The sequence below is a fragment of the Haliaeetus albicilla genome, chromosome 11 (genome assembly GCF_947461875.1).
Source record: "Haliaeetus albicilla chromosome 11, bHalAlb1.1, whole genome shotgun sequence".
In the NCBI taxonomy this organism is placed as follows: Eukaryota; Metazoa; Chordata; class Aves; order Accipitriformes; family Accipitridae; genus Haliaeetus; species Haliaeetus albicilla.
In genome coordinates this window covers 32,547,401-32,570,733 of record NC_091493.1, presented here as the reverse complement: position 1 = coordinate 32,570,733, position 23,333 = coordinate 32,547,401, and the positions used below count along the sequence as shown (strand labels likewise).

Here is a 23,333-nt window from a genome sequence, read left to right as displayed (position 1 = left end):
TTTTTACATGAGAGAAGAGTTATACTCCAGCAAATTATAAGACTATTTTAGATGACTCAGAAATATCTAAATTAAGATACCTAAAATAGCTGGTGTGACTAGTCCTTACCACTCCATCAGTAAAAAAAGGAGTTACAAGAGTTACATAGGGTATTTAAAAGGATTTTACGTAAAGTGGCCCAGAAAAGTTCTTCCATCAAAAAATGATTCAAGAACATAAATGTAAGCAAGACACCTAAGTGCCTGACTTCAAGAATAATCTCACTGAAAACAATACAAATATACATAGACTTAAGCTAGGTAGATGCATAAGTAAATTGATATATGAAGACCTTTGAGTGCCTATTGTTCTGGAAAGAGGCTATTGGTAATTTTAGCTTTTCTGTTACTGTCCTAAAAATTTCCATAAGTTGCTGATATAATAATTTCTGCATCACTTTATGGATATGGATTAATACATACAGCACTCAAAGTGTTATCTTTGCTCACTTTTTTTTCAATTAGTGAAAAAACCCCGTTTTGCTCTAAAAATAAGGATCCAAGTTAGCTGTTGTGAAAACTTCCCTTAAAAAAGAAACTTACACTGCTCCTGCAATCTGTCCATTCTCTACCACATCTTTATCTTCTTGACAGAGAGGCTTATATTCCATATAGTTTCTTTCTTCTAAATTTCTCAGAACCAAATTATAAAGAATGTGCTCATTGGGTTTTTGCAAAAGGTGCTCAAACATTCGTAAAGTCATTATGCTGATCTGCAACATAAAAAGTAAGAATTCAATAAACTGATGCACCGCTGCCTTATGCTTTTTGTCTTATATCTGGTCTGTACATCCTAGAACATTGTGATCACTTATCTACATTATGGAAGGAAGCAAAAATCCTAAGAAAAATTAGGAAATTGTTATGCTGAATGTGGTATAAACATGGGTGAAGAGTTCACACACATTGGAAAATCAGTATGTGGATGTATTTTGTCGCTGTAAAACAAAAACTGTTGTAAAATCTGCCAAAATAACAATACAAAGAACATCCAGGGAACTTACAACTTAGCTTTCTGTATTACAATCAGATCCATGCTGGAAGACGGTTATCATTGTACAAGTGACACATAGAATAGGACTTAAAAGTTAATAATAAATACGCAGAATAAAACAAAGTAATCCTGCGATATTGTGACTAGAATATAGGCTACGATTTTTACATGGAAATATTATGTAGGCTTTTAAAAGGAGACTGACTTCAAGCAATGCAGAGACAGTTTTTAAAGACAGCTTTAGAGAGCTTAGCTTTGCAAAGATCAACTAATTTATACAGATAACTCATTCTGACAGCGTGTGCAGGTAAGCATCCTGAAAAAAATGGGTATGTGAAGGCACAGATCTGTATTTCAGGCAAGCTTCGTTTTTATTTGAAAAAGTAGAGGGTGGAGGTTGTTTCACAGGAAAAAATGAAACAAGCAGCTCCTGAGGAGGGATTTCACTGAAGTAAGTTATTTTAACGATGTTTACTGTGTGATAAGTGCTTGAAGTTATTGTATCAACTTTTAATTGGCATTGTGTATATTCTCTGACCACACTTACATTATATAAAAAATAATAAGTTTTTAACTATACCTTATGTGATAACATGACAGAATTGACACAACATGGAGAATAACAGCGATGCAACATATAACAAAGCATGAATTAAAATGCAATTACAGAAACTGATTTTGCCCTATCTTACAGATGAGCAAGCCTAACTAGATATGCATAGGGGGCAAGCAAATTTAGCAAAGAATCTTTATTAATGGGAACAATGTGCTAGCTGGAGAAGAGCTTGACTGTCATTTTCTAAAGGGAATTTGCAGGGCTGGCAGTCAGAACTCTTTTCCTTGGCAAAAAAAGTTAGCTGACACAAATACGAAAAAAACTCACAACGGCATTTTTACAGACTATGCAAGACAGAACTGGCCAGAAGACATTATTATACCATTATCACTTCTCACCTCGTCAGAAATATGATCACAGTGTTCAATTAACCTGTGTCGCAATGGATGTCTGTTGATATCTGTCAAAGTTTCTGGCTCTCTGTGTTCTCCAAGTATAAAATAAACTACTTCCTGTAGCAGGACATCTGAAGTCACTTGACGAACAATGCGATGCAATAGTGCAGTTGATGTGAGGATTCCGATCTCTGAACTGAACAAAAAATTTCATGTCAGATATGTAGTGCATTTCACCTGAAAAAAAAATCAGCTTGATTCAGATTCTGTTCTGCTGTGTCTTGTAGGATGCTACTCACGTTTGCATCAGCTGGGGTTCCATAACATCAATGAAAAATCGTTCCCGCACAGCTTTTGCCATAGCAACAGCAGCAGTCTGAAACAAAAGTACAAAATGGTATGTCTCAAACTCAAAAGCTACGAAACAACTAGAACTACTTATTTGCTGAATATATTTGTATCATCTGTAAACATTCCAAACCTTTTGCGCTTCTTTGATGAGTTGATCACAGTAGTCAAACCATGAAAGAAATGAAATCAATGCTCTTTTCCCTGGAAAAGCAGATGCATCTTCTTTGTGGCTATAGGAATCCAACCTAGGGAACACAGGGAAAAATACTTATTTAGTCTACAAGTAATTGAAGAGTCTTGGACTTCATTCTTATTGAACTTAACAGAGTAATTAATGATCTATTTGCAATGAAGTGAACATTAAAATAGCTTTTCTGCCAGTCTCTACTAATCTGGCAGTGCTATCATTACACGTTTTCAGTGGCATGCTAAAGGATATAAAGTACGTACAGCAGAACTCTGTTTGGTTAAGTATTTCTTGAGTCAGAAGGGAAAACTGATCACCTAGTCTGTTCTCCCAGGAAACACAGACCACAGAAACTGAATCAATAACTCCTGTAGTCAGAGAACCATAAAATGAAGGCAGTTGTTCTCTACTCTGTAAGCAACCTCAATCAAGTCCACCAAAACCACGCAGTGTATACCTGAACTAGATTGTATCTTCCAGAAAAAAACATGTCTCACAATTTAAAGGCTCTAAGGAATAACAAATTCACCATTTTCTTTGGTAAAGCAGTCCAATAATTATTTATCTCACTAGTCAAAGTTGTGTGTTTTTCCGTTCTAACTTCAAACTCCAACCACCAGAAATTTTGGTAGGTATTTTGCAAATACCTACTTTTTGTCTCAGTACTAATAGATCACGAGCAATTCATAAGAATGAAAGCAGCATGGGGAAGAGAAATGTTTTGAGAATCTAACATGCAAGCAGTTAGGATAACAGGCATGTGTCTTTTGCTTCATGCTGATGAGTTATGCAGTAACTCTTTCCTTCTTCTTTTTTTACTGCAAAAATTTTGCAACAACAGCCTGTTACCAAAAACACCCTTCCTGTCCCCTGCAGCAGCTTACAGTGCTCACTGTGTACAGTGAAAAGTTTGTTTCCTAAATCCTTGACATTTGAACAAGAAAATAATCTGTACCTGATACTACAGCTACATCACCACAAACTGCTAATGTAATTCAGTGGAAAAACTTGCCCCCCAAGGAATCTCTGCAAGGGACTGGCAGACAAACCTGGCCCCATGTCAGAAATCATGCGTACACTGGATGCCTGAAGTCGTACCGCTATGCTCCAGCTGGTATCTCAGCCCTGCTCTTGATACTTTAGCATGGGGGTGTGAATATTTTACACATCTTATCTACCTATAGAAAATTAGTTTCAGGGAGGGGTGTAAAATCACCTTGGGTATTAAATACAAAAATAAAATTCTTACCCCCAGTTAATTGCCTCCACTGTTTCAATGTCTAAGGGATCCAGTGACTGAGGCAGGGCTTTGTAGAGGGTGGCCAGCCTGTCTGTCAACAATTCACATAAACAAGTGCTTTGAGTCAGGCACTTGGCAGCTGCTGGTTCTGGCAAACTCACCAAAAGCATAAGGCCTTCACAGGCCTTCACTGCTATCCGGCCGTCCTGGCAGAAGGGCATGGAAGAATTAATCAGAGGGTGAATGAAGCTCACTCGAAATCAAGAAGCAAACATCTCCCAAATAAAACCTCTCCATTCCCCCACAGTGAGTGAATGAATTTATTTTTGTGGCCTTTCAGTCATTAAAACTTAATTCTAGTGAATTTGGATGATACAAAATAAAGAATCTCACCTGAAACCATGTCAAATACTAAGAATGCAACTGCAACCTTCAGGTTGACAGAACTAGAGCTGTAGGTCAGCTTAAGATCAAGATATTAGACAATGTAAACTATCATTTAACAATAATAAGGTACATCAGTAGATTCAGTTTTCTGCTCTCAACACTGCTGTAGCAATTACAAGCTTACCCAACCCTCCTCTAAGTTTTTTGAAAGAATCTGAATATGAATTTGAGGATGGAGCTGGGTAAGACATACAGCAGTTGTTTTTAAAAGAAGAAATCAAACCTCTAGAGATAGCCCAGTGCCTTTACAAAAAAAAGTGGGTTTGTTTAAGTCAGTACAATTGAAAGTAGTTTTTTAAATATTCTCTTGCAGTGTATTTAATCTAATGATTATCCTACATAGCTTGTCTGTGAAACATGCAACATCCTATACAAATCGCTCAAAACCCACTTACATTACCATCAACAAACTTAATATTAATTTTCTAAAATAATATTTTTACTTTAATCTGAATTGGCAAAGAAAATTGCCAATTTACAAAAACTTCCTGCAAAACAAACCTTGTTTTACTTTTTATTTTTAAAATACTGTGTGTACATACATGTGTATTCACTCTCTCTGCCCACTTCACACAGCATCCAGACTATTTCATTTGATCATATTAAACAGAACAAAAAAAACAACTCACGGGACTTTTAGTGAGGTTTAGTAGAGAATTCACTAAATTATAGTCTTGATTTGGACAAACAGTGGAGGACTCGGGTGATGATGTGACATTTAGTTCATCCAGACTGAAAGACAGATCATCCGCCTGTTGCGGGAGGTCATCTTCCTTCTCCATTTGCTCCGCTCCAGCAGCACTATGTATTTCTTCAGGCTGTCCCGTGTCTGTTTTCAAAGAGTCTTGGCCTTTTAGCATGTCTTCTGTGATTACACTTGCTGATCCTTTGGAAGCCATTGCTTTTAACTTACTCTGCAAAGCATTTTTTGGAATTACACAGTTGAAATTACTGTTCATCCTGAAGCAGAAATTCACTAAACGCAAATTTTTTACATCAGCATTTTAAGTAGTCCTCTACAAGGCTGGACACAGTAACCATGTAGAATGTAATGGGTTGCAGGAGCTTGGCAGCTTTTAAACCTGTAACATTTTTTAATTTGCTTAAATTTCTCTTAAGCCCTGTACCATTTTGCTTCAAGGATGAATATGCCATTTACAAAGAGATGTCAACTTTTTCTCTCCACGACTGAAAGTACATATTCACTTCATTTGCCCACTATTTGATAGAAGTTTTTCATTTACCTTATTACTGCACCTTTAGACCTTAGCACATACTATAAAACATCCCTTTCTAGATCAAGGCCTCAAATTCGTCTAATGTCTGAAACACTATTTCCTGTTGGAGTCATACAATTAAACTCAATCTAAACTTCGTGAGACTTTATCTTCAACAGGAAATGGAAAAACATGTCTTTTGTGACAGCAGAGTACTCTCAAGTTGTGTTTCTCATGAAGAAAAAGTTGAGTAGATTGAATGGAGAGAAGATATTGGAAGTTAGCATTGGGCACTGGATACTGTAACAGATCACAGAGAAACTTCTCGGAAGCTACAAAACATCTCTACCTAGCCTGAAAGAAAGCAACCCATCTGTCTTCCCATAAATCTGTCTCCAGCACATAAGAAGACATTGAAATTTGTGCTCTGTGATACCAAGAAGAAACTCACAGCAAGGCAAGAATTTAATGTTCTTCTGGCACAAGCACAGGTGAATAATACTTTAGTAGAACCATAAATTAGACTTCAGCACAAGACATTTTTTCAAGTGAGTACAGTAGTGAGATTATAAATCCAAATGGTTCCCCTTCTCTATGATAACACCAAAATTATTACAAGTATATCTCAAGCATTAATAATTTAAAAGAGTAACCATTTGGGGTTAATGGCGTTTAGTACATACAAACCAGCAGGGACTAACTACATGACAGTCTCAGGCAGCAAACTAGAGAACTGCTGTGAATGCTTGCTTGATTGATGTGCATTCAGTGTGGAGAATTTGTACTGAATGTTGTGATACACTTATATAACCAATTCCCTGGAGAGGCAACTCAGTGGTAAAAGCAGCACACTGCAAGCTATAAAATAAATATGATTTTTTACTACAGTAGAAAAATTACTCCTTCAACATATGTTTTGTTTTTTTTTTACAGTGTGAAATGTGTAAGGCTGCAAAGCAACCCAAATGTGTCTGTCTGAACCATGCCTGTCTATCCCTAAATCTTCTAAAGTCTTCCAGTATCCTTCCATATATTTTATCAATACACAGGAATACCTGAATCACAACAATAAGCCTTGCACATAAAGCAGAACTAAAGGCTGGAACTGCATTTCAGTCCTGGATTATACACTGTTGCTGGCACTAGTCAAGTAGCAGGCAGGGCTGCCAAAGAGAAAAGCTACTTTTTTCAAAAATTAGATAATATTTTGTAAAATACTTATTTTATCTTACACCGGCCTATTACCTCATGTCTGGACTCTTCTGTCATTTGAAAGGACATAGTTTGTTTAGCTAAGGCATCAAGGAGAAGACCTAAAATATATAAATGTATAAATGCCCCTAGAAATTTGTCCATAGCTCATTACTGTCACATTGGCAGGTGACACAAAGCAGCCTGCACATTGAACAACACACGGGCAGAATTTTTGCATGTATTTAAGCTTCCTATTGTCTAATCATGCAATTCTGCAGCTTAGCTGCTCACCTGCCTCCTGTAAAGGTGCAAAACAGGATCCTGAATGACCTAATAGAAAAGGTTTCATAAAACACATATTCAATGCTTTCTAGGCAAAGTACTCCTCTAAGTGAATTCAGCATCAGCAGAGAGCAGACAATATAAAAATACATTTTTATGGTTTTGTGATATGTAATTATCAGAGTTTCAAAATCTGTGGTGAATGATGCCATGTCTAAGTTCAGACAGATTTAAAAAGAGTTCTGTGAAAAAATCAAGTGATATCACAGCTAATGACAATCTCTACTTAATTCATGGTGAGATATATAAAGCTGGTAATTTGTAGTAATGAAAGTAGAAATGAAGAGTGAAACTATTGTTCATTTTATAAAATTAAGGTACAACTTTTTAATGGACACTATATTAGAACTTGTTTAAGGTCTCAAGAGCAGAAACTGAAACACAGAGAATCAAGTGCCCCTTTGCATGGAACAATCAGTTGCAATGAGTATCTTGCATAAGATGGGATGAGATGAGATGGGGTAACTAAGGAATAAACAAATAAGGAAAAACATGAGGTAACAAGTTTAGCATAAAATAATGACTGAGATAGACCTGGTGAGTCAAACATTCCTATGTAAGTTCTTTCTCTCTACACAAGAACACGAAAAACTCAGTTTAAAGAAAAGAATAAATTAAAGCCAAAATAAAATCAGTATATGGATTTTAAAGATTTAAAAAAGTAGAATGCAGTTCTTCCAGTTCTTACTTCTGCAACAAAAGTAACTTGCCCAAGAGATACAGGTATGCCACACAGCCTTATTGGTTAAGCAATATAGGTGAAAGATTTTAGTAAAATATAAACATCATTCTATCAACAAACTATTTGATATAGAATCATACAGAGGAAACCCTAGGTTTGTACATAATCAGATTTTTATGTTCATAAAATACTGTAGAATCTGAGCAGGAAAAATCAAAGAAGGAAGCAAAACTAACAGTTACAGACAGACTGCTTTGGAGAGATGTATCTGCATTTTAGTTTATAAGCGCTGGAGATTTGAGAGAGAAATACCACACAGAATTCTGTAAATCTACCCTTTCATGCATTTGAAGGTCAGAAACAACTATCAAGTCACAACAATAGCACCTCTAAGAGGCATAGATGTGAACAATCAGAATATTTTATTCTAATAAAGGACAATTCTGCACCCCAAGTACCTTATCTGCAAACAATTATCAGAAGTTGTGAAGACATATGCCTTAGGCTACGACGTTGAGAATAATGTTGTGAAGGAAACAGAAGCTACAAGAAATGTTCTTCAGCTTGCCTGAATTCTATATCCAGCATTTTGTGAAACTAGAGATCTCTTTGAAATTTGGAGTCATCTGGTATTCCATGTCTTATTTTTAATACCGTAATCTTGCTATTTTGGGGAAGAACACTAATGTCTGATGAAACGCTTGTGGTTCTTATGACTGGGGTTCTCGGGTTTGATTTCAAGGGCATTATCTGAGTATAAGAATCATTCAGAGGGTTCTTTTCAAACCATACAACTTACACAAATGACATTAAAGGTAATCCTGGTTTGGACTTCTACCATATTCTGCATGTAACATATCTAGTTGTTTGCTTCTGAGTGCTTTTAATGTTTAAACACTAACTTTTCAAGCCTTAACGCCATTTCTACTGCTTGTACAGCTACAGTGGATACAGTGGCAATCAGGGTGGTATTTAATTAAGGTAAAAATAAACTCAAGATGGATTCCTTACTACTGACTTAAAAGTGATATTAATATATTCAATGGAAAATAAGGTATCTTTGCAGTTTAGCAGCCTCTGCTGTTACAGATCTTGTTTGCAGAAAGCCTGTAAAATATTCCTAGAGGATGCTATAGCTACATCTTTTCACCTATATATCACATGCTTAATAGATACGGTGTCACCATAGGAAACATTAAAGTGGGAGCAGGAGGCATTTCTAAATGGACTTTCATAAATTAAACTTTTATATGCTCCTTCTAAATAGGAACAGAAAGTCAGTCTAGAAATTCTTTCTCCTCCTACTCTGATTTCATCAATGCCACATGTTAAGTTCGAAGAGGGAGTAAAGATATTTGGCTTTCTTACAGATAGAAAATAATGTCATATTGTAGATTGTGAGCTGGCACTGCAGCTAGACCATATGTGCCACTACCAAATAAGGGCCCAATCCTGCAGAACACTTAGCAACTTGCACGGTTTCAATGCCCCGTGCAATCTGTCCCTTAGTCTTTATTGGGCTGAAGACAAAACAACATCAGAAATCCAAGGTCTCCCTCACACAGTGTTCTACATTACAACTCATATCCCTACTCTAAAGGCACTTTCACTACAAAGGATAAAGTCCTCAGGCAGGTATACTTGTGAGCCCTGAATGAAATTCTAGTAAAAATAATCAGATGTATCAAGTCACTGGCAGAAAAAAAAAAATACTTCTAGTATCACAGGAAAAAAATCACAGAGTGAACGAAAACTAAGCTATGAAGCATGATGTGATACCTGCAGTTCTCTATTAGATGTTGTCTGTGAGTAAATACACCTGGAAAATTTTTATTTGATTTACGCACCTCAAGGAAGAAGTTGACCAGGTATGGATCCTGTTTCAGCTTTGCACATACTATACAGAGAAACTGAATTTCCTCATTTTCTGTTGGCGTTGCCAGAACTTCACCACACAGCCTGATTAATTTCTGTCACATAAAGTGAACAATTAAGACAGAGAATAAGTTATAGCTTTTTCTAGGAATGATGGACTGCGTTCTTTTTCTATACACATACTACAATGACGTATGATTATTGACTTGAACATTTGGTCTAGATTTTGATTGCTGTGAACAAGATTTCTTTATTACTTATGACTTGCATTGCAGTGGCAGTCCAAGGCTCTAATCATCAATACATTAAAACTGATATTGCACTTGAGCAGTTTCTTTAACTTGCTTGACAATAGAAGAATTAAAGATACCATTAGCTACAGCAGAATAAGTGAAACTTGCCATGCCAAAACATAGTTTACTGAAAATTTGAACAGTACCTGCACTGGCCTGTGCACATTTATGTGGGGAAGAAGAGGTTGCCGTATTCTTCCAAGAAGTTTTGTGTAAAAAGCCAAAACTTGCTGTTTCATTCCTGGAGGACACTGAAACAAAAAACAGATGAACAATAACAAAAACATAACAAATGCGGAGAGAAACATAGATGCAAATTTGTCACTCAAAATGGCTAATTAAACAGTGATAATTTATCCAAAAGTATTTTTTAAAAAAATCATAATCTGTTAACATACTACTTTTATCGATATTAACAGAGATCAACAAAAAATGTTGTATCTCATTACTGTTTTCTTTTTCAAATTATTCATACTTTCAGTTAATTGCTCTAGTGCAGACTTCTACTAATCTTTCCAGGAAATATTCCCTATCAATACAGTGATAAGGGGAAATTAACTCTGAATTAATTGGCTGCAGGTCAGCTGTCTTTTACGGTACTGTGCCATCAAGTCCAGCAATTCAGTGAGTCAGTACTTGTAAATATATGATGATAAACTATAAACATCTTAATGTCTACAAAAGGTTTTTTAAATTCATGAGCAATTAACCTTAGACAGATAAAGCCTTTATAAATGCACAGATGTTCCAGGACAAGAGAAAGCTGTTGTCTTCCCTGAGATTCAGCAGAATGTAAATCACAAACATCTGTGGAACATCCAGACCCTTGTCTTACTATCCCTCATGCATCATGCCACATGAAAGTACTTTCCTATCTCCATCAGATCCGATGGCTTGTGGTCCTTTATATACCTTTGTTTCTAGCTAAATCCCCCCTGACTCTAATGTGTTCTACCATGTTAATAAATGCTGTTATTTCATAGGTTAATTTTAACCCACATCATTTCCCTCATCTGGTTCACTGCACAGGTGAATGGGCATGGGTGGCAACAGCCGGGAATGACAACTGCCTAAACTGGTTCTCCTTCCAAGGTAATTATGCCTAGATTATTAATACCCAATTATCACTGAGTTGTCAAGCAGTCCATTGAAAAGAATGGCAAAATGTGTACCATCAGGGTGCGTCTACAATAATAAGTCTAAGTGATTGCTGTGAAAGGATATTGTTCTTTTTGCAATAGATCTTTGCAACATCTTGCAAGCATGAACTGTGTGTTTACTTCAGATGTATCAACTCACAGGTGACGAAGTATAAAGACAGGCTGTATAGGAATTGCTTGTACAGGCATATTTGCATAAGTGCAAAATGACTTCTCTCAACTCTTAGAAACATACGACTAATTACCTGCTTCACATATGTCACCATTTCATCTTGGTTCCTTGACAAAGTTTACAGATTACTGAACGAGCTGTATTTCTGAGCAAGTATTTTCAATACATCAGGTATCTTAGCCTGATCATAGGACAGCTGTTACAGTAACAGAAATTGTAGAGCTCTGGTCCTTCCAGAGCAAGGAACATCCCAGGCTCAGACAGCTGGTACCCTACATTGTCTATATATGTAAAATCAAGTAGATTAAAAACTCATGACAACATGTCAAAGACTGACTGAGAATGAAACCACGGAGAGTTCCATTTATCCTTGGAACACAATACACCATACTTTCCTAACTGCATCTGCATCATGATACAAAAAGTTCTAGCACAAGGGCTGCCAAGTTAATTCTCCCCATGATCCATCCAACCCCATACATTTCAGCTCGTAAGTGTGCCAAGAGAGATAGCAACAAGAATGCACCAAGACTATGAAGCTGATTTCACAGGTGCCACAAAGCAGACATGAGAAGAACCAACATTACCAAGGGCTGCATTCATACCAAAGACTCGGATGTGAAAGCTGTCTGGGGATCAGCTTAAATTAATGCTTTCTGACATGGTAGTCTTTCTGAGCAATAACTCATCACATTCAGAAAAATTACACAAAATTTGTATTTAATACAGCACTTTTCACCCAAGAAACTCCCAACACTTAACAAAGGACAGAGAGGGATAATTTGATCTTGTAGAAGCCAGAAAAATTCCAGACTGAACAAAAGTGTTTCTACTTCCAGCTTCACAGTCAATATTATTAGAGTGGTAATAAATAAATCTCAGGATTCTGCCTTAGCATCTCACTGGTTGTCTGACTTTGATCACACTTGTAAAAGACTGTTATTTGTAATATATTGGTAACATAAGCAAACAGCTATTTGCTAGAGTTCAGTGTCCCACACTACCACCTACTGTAGAACTTCAGTCCCGATTACAATTACGAGCTCACACAAAAGATAATCTGCTCTGCTGAGAAGTACATACATCAGCTTTTCCTAGCGTGTAGAGTGTCTCCAAAATCTTGTGATGTAGCAAATACTCCATACATGGTCCTGTTTCGCCTGATTCCCTCTCATTTTCTTCTTGAACTAGAATATCCAACATCTGTTCCAGGTGAGAAGGAATGTTGGTATCAGTCACAGGAGCTTTGTCATCTAAATAGAAGAGATGTGCAATTAAGAATGATTAAAATATTGTCCTCACTTTTCTTAAGTTCAGTTCCAAATTTAAGCTTTACAAACATGACCACTCATTTAAAGAATCTTATATATAGTACGTAAGTTTTTTAACACGTCTTAAATCACATCTTCAGAACCATATATGGAAATGTAAACTGGAATATGCATTAGGCAGATATCTAACCTTGCAATGGGGAAAAGGTGAAATGCCAAATTTCAAAACATGCATTAATTACACAGTCAAAAAGGAAAACTTTTACACCCAGAAACCAAGCTTAGGGAAAGAAACGTTCAACTCTCAATCTTCCAGTTAGTATCCACTGTGTCTTGATAACTTCCTCTTTGACTCTTCACATAGTATTCCGAAATCTACAAACAGCCTCTAACATCAGCTTAATTTGCAGCTCATCAGTTCCTTTACAAACTAGACAACTAAATAAATGGGTTTCCTAATGATAACAACAAAGAAAACACAAACTCTGTGCTGTTTATTCTTCAAAACTTTTTAGATTTGTCTTTTATACTTTCTGCATTAAGACAGCATTCTGTCAAACTTTATGAAGGAAAGGGTAAGACTCTGATTTCATTATACTAAAGTCATGAAAATGCTGTTGATTTATGCCACTGGCAGCGGGAGCTGGCATTAATGTGTTGTAAAGCACATCCACACGTGCAGATCTTTTTTATTTTTTTCAGCTAAATTCTCCTTGAACAACTATCCCACTAGGGAAATGGTTACTACTTCTTATGCAATAACCTAAAAATAACTGTCACTTGCATGCAAATGGCAACAAGATCACAAAGGAAAGCTGCCATGTCAGAGTGGTTTTGGTCTCTACCACAACCTCCAGTTAGCCTAGAGTGTTTTGCTTGAATTTCCTAGGCATAATTCTGCTCCCACTGCAGAGGACAGAAATATATCCACTGAGTGGAAACTTGTTTTTCACAAGACTTTTGAAAGTCTGGGAGAGAGGTCAGCTTTTTTTCTGCACCACATAATCGCAGGTATCAGCTTTCCCCTACCACCCTGTCATTTCTACCTTAGGAAACATCACATAGCGTTCCAAAAGATGGGTATTTAGAACCAAGGGTCAAGTTTCAGCTTGTAAGAGTAAATATTTATATAAACAAGATCACCAGTCCCAGACACAAACACAGATTCAATAGCTACTCTAGCAGAAATGCAGAACTACTAAGCTTGAGGAAAGCATGGTAACATTTGCTTTTAAAACTTAATAGTTTAATAACTAGGACCAAAAAAAAAAAAAAAAATTTAAATGTTGCATAACTGTTGTAGGAAACCAGGGAAAAGTTTAAGAAAAAGAAACTACAGCCATATTTCATCAGAATACCCATTTTTTAGAAGAGCAGAATAAGGTCTGGAGAAGTTTTAATAAAATGTGTTCTAAATCTGCTCACAAATTCACTTTTCAGAGCTATGTTATTAACATACCTTTCCTGGAGACAAGACACTAAAGAAAAAATACCTAATACTGAGCATACAGAATTCATATATGTCTGGTAAAATCTATGAACACAAGATTTCTTCTGTTAAAATCTTGGAAAGAAAAAGAAAATCCCTGATGCAAAACAATAAAAAGGTTAACAGCAGGGACTACATTTCTGTAGCTGTCTGTTTAGATTAAACAGAATATGTGAAGAGAGAAATTGGGTTGGACGTGAAAAGGTAAAATTCTCTACATGGTACTCAGGAAAGGAGACCTTCCCTCAATCATTTTTCATGCCTACTTTTTAAGGGATGAATGGAGGTATACAATATTTTTAATTACTAATTATTATTGTTTGTATTTTGATGAAAGACATGACTCATTTTAGTATTTCTTAATCTTTACTTTTTGACGACACTGAAACTGGGAATTCTAGTTTTTACACTAAAGAAAAAAAAGCAGAATGTTTTCTTTTACCTGATGTCTCTATGTAGTAATGGGTGATTGCTTTCCAGTGGTAAACAAAATCTTCTTGTAACGGAAGGGAAGGTGCGAGCTATGCAGAAAAAAACCAACAAACAAAAACCAGTTAGGAATGAAATAAACATATTTCCTCAGAGGTTAAATTGAATTTTATCTTATACTTGGAAGTAAACTGCTGCAGACTAGTGCTACAATTCTTACTCTCTGTGCTCTTTTACCTTTAACAAGGACTACATACATGATTCACGGCATGAACCCCATGTCAAACTGCCTAGCTTGTGAACATCAGTGATAATCTCTGTGATGTCTCTGTGACCAGACAATCTATTTGAAGCAACAAAAGCAACTGTTCATGCAGCAAAGCAACATCAGAAATGTAGGTTTGAATTGTTTAGATCTCAGTTTTGTCCTGTAGGAAAAAATCATGTTCTTTTACATCTGCTCTTGACCCCATCTTCCCTTTCTGTACACTCTGTTCTCTTTTCTCCCTCTGCTCCCTTAAAAATACCAATTAGCTGCTTCATACAGTTTTTGCCGTGCCTTTTTTCCCTGTTAACCACAACTATTAAAAGATCTTTGTTTCTTTTTTTTTTTTTTTCGCATATCAGGCCCATCCCCAGAGCATGACAGGTTGCTTTTTTTTTTTAACAAATACATTTCTTATTTCATTTCTGGATGAAAAGGAAGTTTCTTCTTTTCTGGAGGAACTTGGGATGGCCAGTTGGGCATGTCTGGCATCTAGGAATAACATGCTGCAAGAACAAAACACAGCCTTCCACCCATGCAACCTCAGTATTGCTCCTTCCTCACCGAGCTTGAACCTGTGCCAGGGCTCAGTCACCCTCACAGTGAAAATGTTTTCCCCCCAGAAGCTACAGATACCACATTTGAGATTAGTAACTCTGAATTCCTCTAGTGTCTCCTTGTAGGGCCTGAAAAGTGCTGAGTTGCCTCAGTTCCTGGACAAACAGAAGCACAGGGCTCAGATAACTGCATACCCTTCACTGGGTAGTGTTGGTCTCTTTGAAAAAGCCTTGGAAGTTTTCTATATCGGTCTCTTCTCTTTGTGGCGAGAACAACACTTAGATTTGTCTTGGTAAAGACGTAAAGCCCAGTATATGAACAGCATGCTCTGCCATGATAAGGAAGTGGAATGCTAATTGCACACAGGACTTTGAAATGCAAGACCTAAAAGAAGTAGTAGTGCTTGGTAACTATCTACACCTGCATCCTGCATGTGTGGAAATGTGCCCTCACAAATGGCTACTAGGAAATCAAACTGACGTTGCTCATCTGTTCCCTGAGAGTCTGTGGACTCATTAAGTCTTCTATATTTCCATGCTCGGCACTGAGAGTAGCACTTTAGCACACCAGCTACCACAGAACAAATATCAGGACACTGCATGCTGCACAAAACTAGTTTATTTTACTATAAAGTTTACGAGGTTATTGAAATTCAGAAGAGTAACTGAACAAACTGAAGACTGAGCATATGATATTTTGTATCATGCTTCGTATGTCACACTTGCTGCTGTAGATGTGTATTTCAAGCAACGTAAAGGTAATTCTGCATCTTCCCGTAATAAAACTATACCGAAAACTCAACTCTGGCTGATGAATAGCACAGAGACCACTTTTGAGGAATGCCAGGCCTTTCAGACCACTCTATTTCCAAAGTAACACATGATAGATAACATTAAAGATTTATCCTTGACTGATGTGATTTTCCTCTCCGCTTCTTCTAGCCTCATCTGCCTCGAGATGAATTTAGTGCCTCTGAGCAGTGCCAGGAAAAGGATTCCACTTCTCAGCACTGTCAATAATTTATCCACCGTGGGAGAGAACTGTAGATACAGACATTCTCCCTCCCAACACACGCCTCCAGGGACTCCTCTCAGAGGTGAAAAGGTAATTCAGGGACAGGTCTTACCCTTTTTAATTAAACTACTCAGTGATTTCACAGAGTCTTCTCTGATTGAGGACTCCAATACAGAGGTACCAAACAGAGATACCATTAGCACGTGTGTGCACCTGCGCATGTGCACATGCATGCTTATTGGGAATATACAATCAACCTTGCCACCAACTGGACCTGGTGATACGGAGCTGGGGGAGCTTCGCCTGCATTGGGCTACCAGACTTAGCCACTCCCAACAATACAGAAAAACTGTACGTCCTTACTTGTTGAGCTAAAGTATCCCCACCCCCAAATACTCCCACCCCCAAATTCCTCTTCCCACCATAGACAGACCTAGTATAAATCTGCTTTTTACAGCACAGCTATTCCAGGGAATATTTAACAGAGAAGTAGCTCCAGTAATGCTATGTACTATTCTGAGAGAAGTGTTTTGCTGACAAAAAATGAAAAAAAAAACCAACTCTCTTAACTTAGTTATTGAGACACAAAATCAAGGTAAAGCCCAAGACCAAGACACCAGCTTATACACAAAGAAAGCCCAGCACTGGAAAGCATTAGAAAAATGTAAGCTCCCAAACACTTGGCTGGCATGCTTTAACCCTACTAGGACAGGTAATTCTAGGATGAAACTGTAGTTTCTATTTTAGGATGAATTATCAGCTACCAGCTGAGATGAAATACATGTTGCAGTTGCTAATCTGAATAATCACTCTTTTGTAAAAGTACACATACTTGTATAAAGATTCTGAAGCAAAACAAAATTCATTGTGAAGGCTATTAATTCCTCCCATTTGTCTAATTTGAAGGAATTACCTTAAAGAACAGTTATTTCTCACAGTTATATTAATTCATTTTGATGTAATTACAAATGTTCTTACTAATTTTGAGCTATCGATTCCTAATCTCAAAGTGAAGTTCTCCTTCTTTGGGGGAAAAAAAAGACTGCAGTGTAGGTGTTGGTATATCAAATAGCCAAAACTCACTGAACACTACTAAAAACCAGCAGCCATTTGAGCAGACATTGATTAGCTCTTCCATCTGGTCCCCAACTCCAGCAGTCAAGCTTCCTGGAAGTGAGCGAGTCAGTGTTCTCATTTACAAGCTAAACTTAACACGTGCTGCCTTATAATTCTGGTGATGATTCGTTACTAATGATTGAACCCCACTCCTTCCAGGAAAAGTGCTGTTCTCAGGAGAACTATAGGTCTTTGACCAGAACTATAGTCTGCTCGTTATAAAATCTGTCCAAAATACAATTCCACGTAGTTTTCAAAAGTATATAGAATTTGTGTTTAGGCAGGAAAATACCCCAAAATATCAAGAGCAAAGAAACCTATCAATATTCAGAATTTAACAGCAATTCCTTTATGCATGTGAAAATCATTGTCATATTTTTCTTGTATGCTTTTCAGAAGTGCAATTCAATACTGAAAAGAATGGAAACAACAGAAGCTGGTGATATCACTCAATATCTTTCAGACAAGTTCACAAAGTAAAGAAAACACTGTATAAGAGAATAACAGGTACTGTCTGGTCAGATGCCAGAGTAAAAAAGCAAGCAGAAACTGGGTCAAAGAGAAACAAAGGGGAAGTACATGCACACTCCCCTGACTGAAACAAGGAAAACTACAGCAGTCACTCAATGTTTTTCTTCGCTCTTACTACTTCACTAACGTGAATGCTTGCCCTGAGGGAAAATCTGAAAAAGGACTAATGCTTGAGGTTTATTTTATTTCTTCAGTTGATGAATGCACAGAGTTTATAACAGTCACTGCTTTCACATATAAAATTAAGACTGCATATGCTTGCAAGCCATGCATTAAATTTTGTCATCATGATTTGTTAATAGCAGCACAACATTAAAACAATCAGTAATATGAGGTCATTACATCAAATCAAGTGGGTTCAAGAAGAATAAATCTTGTTCTGAGTAGTTATGCAGTTAATGATTTTGGAGCAGTACCTGTAGCAAGTGACTCAGTTTCTTTCAAAGCTCAGTTTCACCTCAAAAACATGAACAGAAAAGGAGCTACTTAAAAGCATGTTAAGGTACCAGTGTAAGAGATACAGTGGAATAATAGGTTGGCAGAGAGGGGTCCCAAAATTGTGCAGCAGACACCAAAATGTAAATTCACTCCCAGATACCGAGAGAGATACAAATAATCTTGTTTGACAGCAAATTGCAAAATTCAAAACAACCAAAATCGTATTTTTCCTGCTTACAGTACACAGCTCAAAAACATCCTTTTGAGTTGACTGTTAAGATGAAACATCTCCTGAAAGCCCAAATCAACCACAAACAAAAGTCCTTTGAACACTGAGTGACCACTTCACAGACCAGCTATTTTGTCTAGGGAAATGTGAGTGAAGAGCACAAGATAAGAGAAAAAAAAAAGTCTAACTTGCTGCTTTGTTATTGTACACAACATTTTGTATGTTGCTGAGAATGCAGCACTCCTGGTATACACTTGGGATAAACGTATGCATAGCAAAGAGAAAACACCTTGGGGACAAACCATATATAAGCTGTCACAGATTCATTAATATTAACCCCATAAAGCAACAACACTTCTATTCTGCCCTGAGGTAAGGTAACAGAACAAAGACTGCAGTCCCCTCCATCATTCTCACCAACCCACCCAACCCAATTTAAGGATGCTCTGTCGGGACGATACCACAGTGGTGCTTGCTCATCTGGATGCTGCAGAGAAATCCAGAAAGCAAAAATATCTAACATACTGGCAGGACTGACATATGATAAGAGATGGCAAAAATTAGGATTCAGTTGTAATGAAAATCAGGAATATGATTTCACACACTTGGACAATTCAGGCAGAAGAGATTGAAAGTTTTGAGTTATTCAAGGTAAGAAAAGGTCTTAATAAAAAGCAGCTGGTCCCTTATGTTTGCCTCATCACGGTTGTGTCATGAAGGCAGGCAATTAAAGAGCGGTACACTCAAACAAGTGAAAGGCAAACACTCCTATGTGGATTAGACTGTCAACCTTTGGAACTCCTCGTCATAGTTCAGAGAGATGGCATATTGAGGGTAAGATAACAACGATTACCTAATAATATGGGAACTCTTACTATTTAAATGCATATCTCTAAAGTCGGCAGGCCTGCAGGCCCTGAGGCAGGACAGGAGCATTATATAAGTGATGTACAGGAGAAATGACAGGGGAGAAGGGCTACCCAAACATTTCTGATTTAAAGTAGTCCTACCAATGAAAGCTAAGCCTAAGCACTTCAAGTGTATTTGAGTGCCCAGCTCAGCTGAAAACTGTTCAGCTGCAACTGAATTCCTTCGGGAGGCAGGCACCCAAATGAGAATTTATATCTTAGTTACCAGTTCCGTTGCTGATATTCAGGGCTGAAACAGTCCACTTGAGGCTGCACAAGCTATACTTGCTCTGCAGCAATAACAGCAAGTAAAAATGATGTTCAGAATTCTCTAGGTTCTGAAAAAAGCAAGCAGCATCAGGGTGGACTTATATTTAGGATTTACACCAGTTTTCATTTTCAGGGTAGCAAAGCTAAGCAGCCCACATACTTTAATAAAAGAGAGAATGAAACAATGACTTAAAGTCACATATAGCCCCAAAACTGGTTAAAAGTTTCTATTTCTCAGTTCTGTCTTTGAATTAGGGGGTCAAACTTCCTAGATAGAGTAAGAAACATTCTTAATATCCCCTTGCTTTTGTGATTCTGCGTTTCATTCCTAGCATGTGGTGCTCGGTATTTGTCACAACCCTGTAAATGCAATTTAGTGCAGTATTTATTATCAGGAGATCCATCACAGTGGTGTTAGCAGGATGAGGCAATTCTAAAAGGGACACCAGAGCTGAGCAAGGGCATATAGCATGTTGTTTGATAGCAGTCACTTGCAAAATGATGTTATCAATCTGTTTCCGGTTTGGTTTGTTGTTTTTTTTTAAATTAAAAAAGATCGTCTAGTCCCTACTATCTCTACTTTTCCCCTTTTCCATTCAACTCTGTCATTCTTCCTAGTTTTTTATGGATCTCAAATAAATGCAGTTCTTTATTTTTTGTACACAGCAGTAATGTAAATGTTCTTCTAGGAATAACTTTTATTAGCTATCTTGAATCAGTAGACCTGAAAGGAGAACTTCTCCTCCACTCCTGCATCTCTCAGTCATCCACTCTTATTCAAAATGTGGCACAGCTTACCACAACAAGATTTCTTTAGTCAGGCAGCCACTAATTTCTGTTTATCCTCCAATGAAAGCACTGTCTATTGAAGGCATTCATATGTGGTCATAGAGAGTTTTCAATTAAGCCGTTTCATCATTATTTAAAACATTTCTTTTCAATTGCCACTCTACGAGTAAAAGAGCAAAATAGGTACCTGCAATTATTTAATACATGTTTAACTTTAAAACCCCAATAGTCCTGCTAAAGATTGCAGAACTACAGGCACACATAAAGGCAAGCATATGCTTAATGCTTAAGTATTTGCAGCATCAAGGTACACATTAATGCACAAAGGGTGCCCCTCACAGGAGGTAGGATTTAGCGTGCAGGCTCTTTTTTCAACCATTTGAACCGTTTCCTTCAACACTTTCTGCCTTCACTTCCAGCGGTATTTCACTGCCAGTTTTTAGCACCTAACCAAAGCTGCACCTCTTCCAACTCGGCCTCGTCGGTGTCTTGGCTGACTGAGAAAGGTGCTGAAAGCCAGAGACATTACTACCAGGACCCCACCTCACCGAAAAGCAAACAAAAAGAAACCGGGTAGACAGTCGAGTCCTGATAAGCAGGCAGCTGGACGCGGCCTACAGAAATGGCAGCTTCGGAAACGGGCCCTGCTGCTTCCCTCTCCCCAGCCCGGCGATGGGCACCGATGTGCGACTCTCCGCGGCGAAACCCAACCGAACACACACAGCCCCGGGTCCCCCCGGCCTCCCCCTCCACCCTACCCAGTTAAAACAGAAACCGGGGACGGAAACGGCGGGTTGGAGGTGACAACATTCACACAAAAGCGCCGGAGACAGCGACTGTTGTCCGCTGGCCACGACCAGAAGAAAAATCCTGAGGACTTTTTCCTGAATTCACCTCCGTTCTCATCTGTTTCGCGGAGAGCAGCCGGGCCGGGCCGGGCCGGACCGGGCCGGGCAAGGGCCGCCCTCACGCCCGGCGCCGGGGCCCACCGGGAAGACACGTTACCGGCGGTGACAGCCCGCGGGCTGCTCCCGCTGGCCGAGGGGGCCGTGCTGGGCCCGCCGCGGAGCCCCGGGCACCAGCCGCTCCCTCCTCTCCCGCCATCTCCGGCTCTCGACAGCCCTCGGCCTCCGCCTCCCTTCCCCGCGGCAGGGGCGAGCCGGGATCGGCGGCGGCGGATACGCCGGCTCGGCCGGGGCCCCTCGCCGCCAGCCCTGCCGCGGCAGCAGGCCCCGGGGGTCGGCGGTGGGGAAGGGTCGCCGCGCTCAGGCAGCGGGCCGAGCCTCCCCCCCGCGCCGCGCCGCGCCGCTCCTCCCCGCGGGGCCCGCTCGGCGCCTAGGCCCGGCTCGCATCCCCGGCGCGGCGTGGCCGGGCCCGCCGGCGGCCTTACCGCCTCCACGGCGTGCTGCAGGATGGAGGTGAACTTGGAGAACATCCTGTCCCGCGACTGGAGCAGCCGCTGCCGGGAGGACCGCGAGAGCTCCTCGATCCGCCGCCGCCGCTCCAGGGTGAGGGCTGCATGCGGGGGCCTGGCCGCGGGGATCGGGCGGGCGGGCGGGCGGCCGCCGGCTTTTTGCCTCTCGCTGCCGGGCGGACACCGTGGCACTGACACCGCCGGGCTGCGGCGCCGGCTGCCGAGGCGCCGGGTGTCCGCCCCGGCGCGGCCTGCAGGGGCCGCCACCCCCCGCACGCAGCCAGCCGCGCCGCGGGGAGGCCCGGCCCGGCCCGGCCCGGCCCGGCCCGGCCCGGTCCGCTTGGCCCGGGGCGGTCTGGCCCGGGGCCCGCGGGCCTGGGCGGCCGAGGGCGCCGACCTGCCCGCCGGGACGGGGGCGCCGCTGGCCGTGCCCCTGGCATTGTCGATCGAACCGGGCCGCTTGTACCGGGCCTGCCCAGGGCAGGGACCCTCTGCCGGCCCCCAGGGTGCGGGCGGTGTGGGACACCGCCGGGGGTGGGAGCGGGCAGCGAGCTCGGGGTGCCCCGGGCCGGCCCTCCGCCTCTGCGGCCAACTGCCGGGCAGGGAGGTGAGGGGGAAAGGGGAGCCCACCACCGCTGTCACCGTGCCCAGAGGCCTGCCGTCAGCCTCCGACAAAGATCTCCGGGTCTGCCCGTCCCGCTCTGCTTCCTGGGGGCTGGGAGACAGCCGCCTCACCCGCGCCTGCCAGCATGGAGCGTAAGGAGCGGGCCTGGCCAGGGTGGCCGAAGGCCCGGCTTGCTGTCTGCTGGGACGGTTGGGATCTGTCACTGTCTGCAGGGACTGTGAGGTCCTCGGGGAAACAATGAAGTAAATGCCCGGCTCTCCACAAAGCAGCGTAAGGGTGGTAAGCTCAGAAAACTCGGTGACATCTTGTTGCTGCTGGGTGAGAGGCCGGTGGGGCTGGTGGCATGGGCCTGGCCAATGGCGGTCCTTCCAGGGCTTGTGGAGTACCACAGGACGAGAGGGCTTGTCGCAGTGCGCGTCTTACCTGTTTCACTGCTGGTTTTTTTCCGCAGAGCTTTGAAGGAGACAAAGAGGGCTTTATTTCACCTCCAAACCAAATGCTTCAGAGAGAAAGGTCATCCCTGCCATTTTTGCCTGCCACAGGAAAAGCAGAGGTAAGGTGGGGTGACCAGAGGTTATACGTGTAGCCGGTGGGCAGTGTGAGATGTTTTGTGCACAGCTACAGTTCATGGGATAGTGTGGGGGCTCTGGGCAAATGGAAGTTGGGGAACAGGGTTGATTTGGCACAGGGGGAGCAGAGGGAAATGTTGGGAAGGTGACAGACCAGTATGGGAAAAGGAAGAGAACCTGTAGTACCAAATGGAGAAAAACTTTCTCAGTAATATTTGGAGAGGAACACCAACTTCCTCATATGCTAGGAGCAGGCAGAGAGAGGCGAATCAAA

The 23,333-nt window shown here is 40.4% G+C and overlaps 1 protein-coding gene across 2 annotated transcripts in view; it reads right to left on the bottom strand.

Moving 5' to 3' along the window:
- Window positions 1-22,031, bottom strand: part of FHIP2A (FHF complex subunit HOOK interacting protein 2A) — a 36,279-nt gene extending 14,248 nt beyond the window's left edge. Inside the window, exons 1-12 of one of the 2 annotated variants that reach the window (XM_069797041.1) lie at window positions 21,842-22,031; window positions 14,347-14,425; window positions 12,228-12,397; window positions 9,959-10,063; window positions 9,492-9,614; window positions 6,912-6,950; window positions 4,839-5,123; window positions 3,772-3,968; window positions 2,466-2,580; window positions 2,284-2,360; window positions 1,988-2,180; window positions 583-752 (exon numbers count right to left, since the gene is read on the bottom strand). In XM_069797041.1, the coding sequence (XP_069653142.1) occupies window positions 583-752; window positions 1,988-2,180; window positions 2,284-2,360; window positions 2,466-2,580; window positions 3,772-3,968; window positions 4,839-5,123; window positions 6,912-6,950; window positions 9,492-9,614; window positions 9,959-10,063; window positions 12,228-12,397; window positions 14,347-14,425; window positions 21,842-21,886 (1,598 nt within the window). In that variant the 5' untranslated portion in view covers window positions 21,887-22,031. The remainder of the gene's footprint in view (window positions 1-582; window positions 753-1,987; window positions 2,181-2,283; window positions 2,361-2,465; window positions 2,581-3,771; window positions 3,969-4,838; window positions 5,124-6,911; window positions 6,951-9,491; window positions 9,615-9,958; window positions 10,064-12,227; window positions 12,398-14,346; window positions 14,426-21,841) is intronic. The other variant, XM_069797042.1, reaches the window with a different exon arrangement.
- Window positions 22,032-23,333: the final 1,302 nt, after the last annotated feature.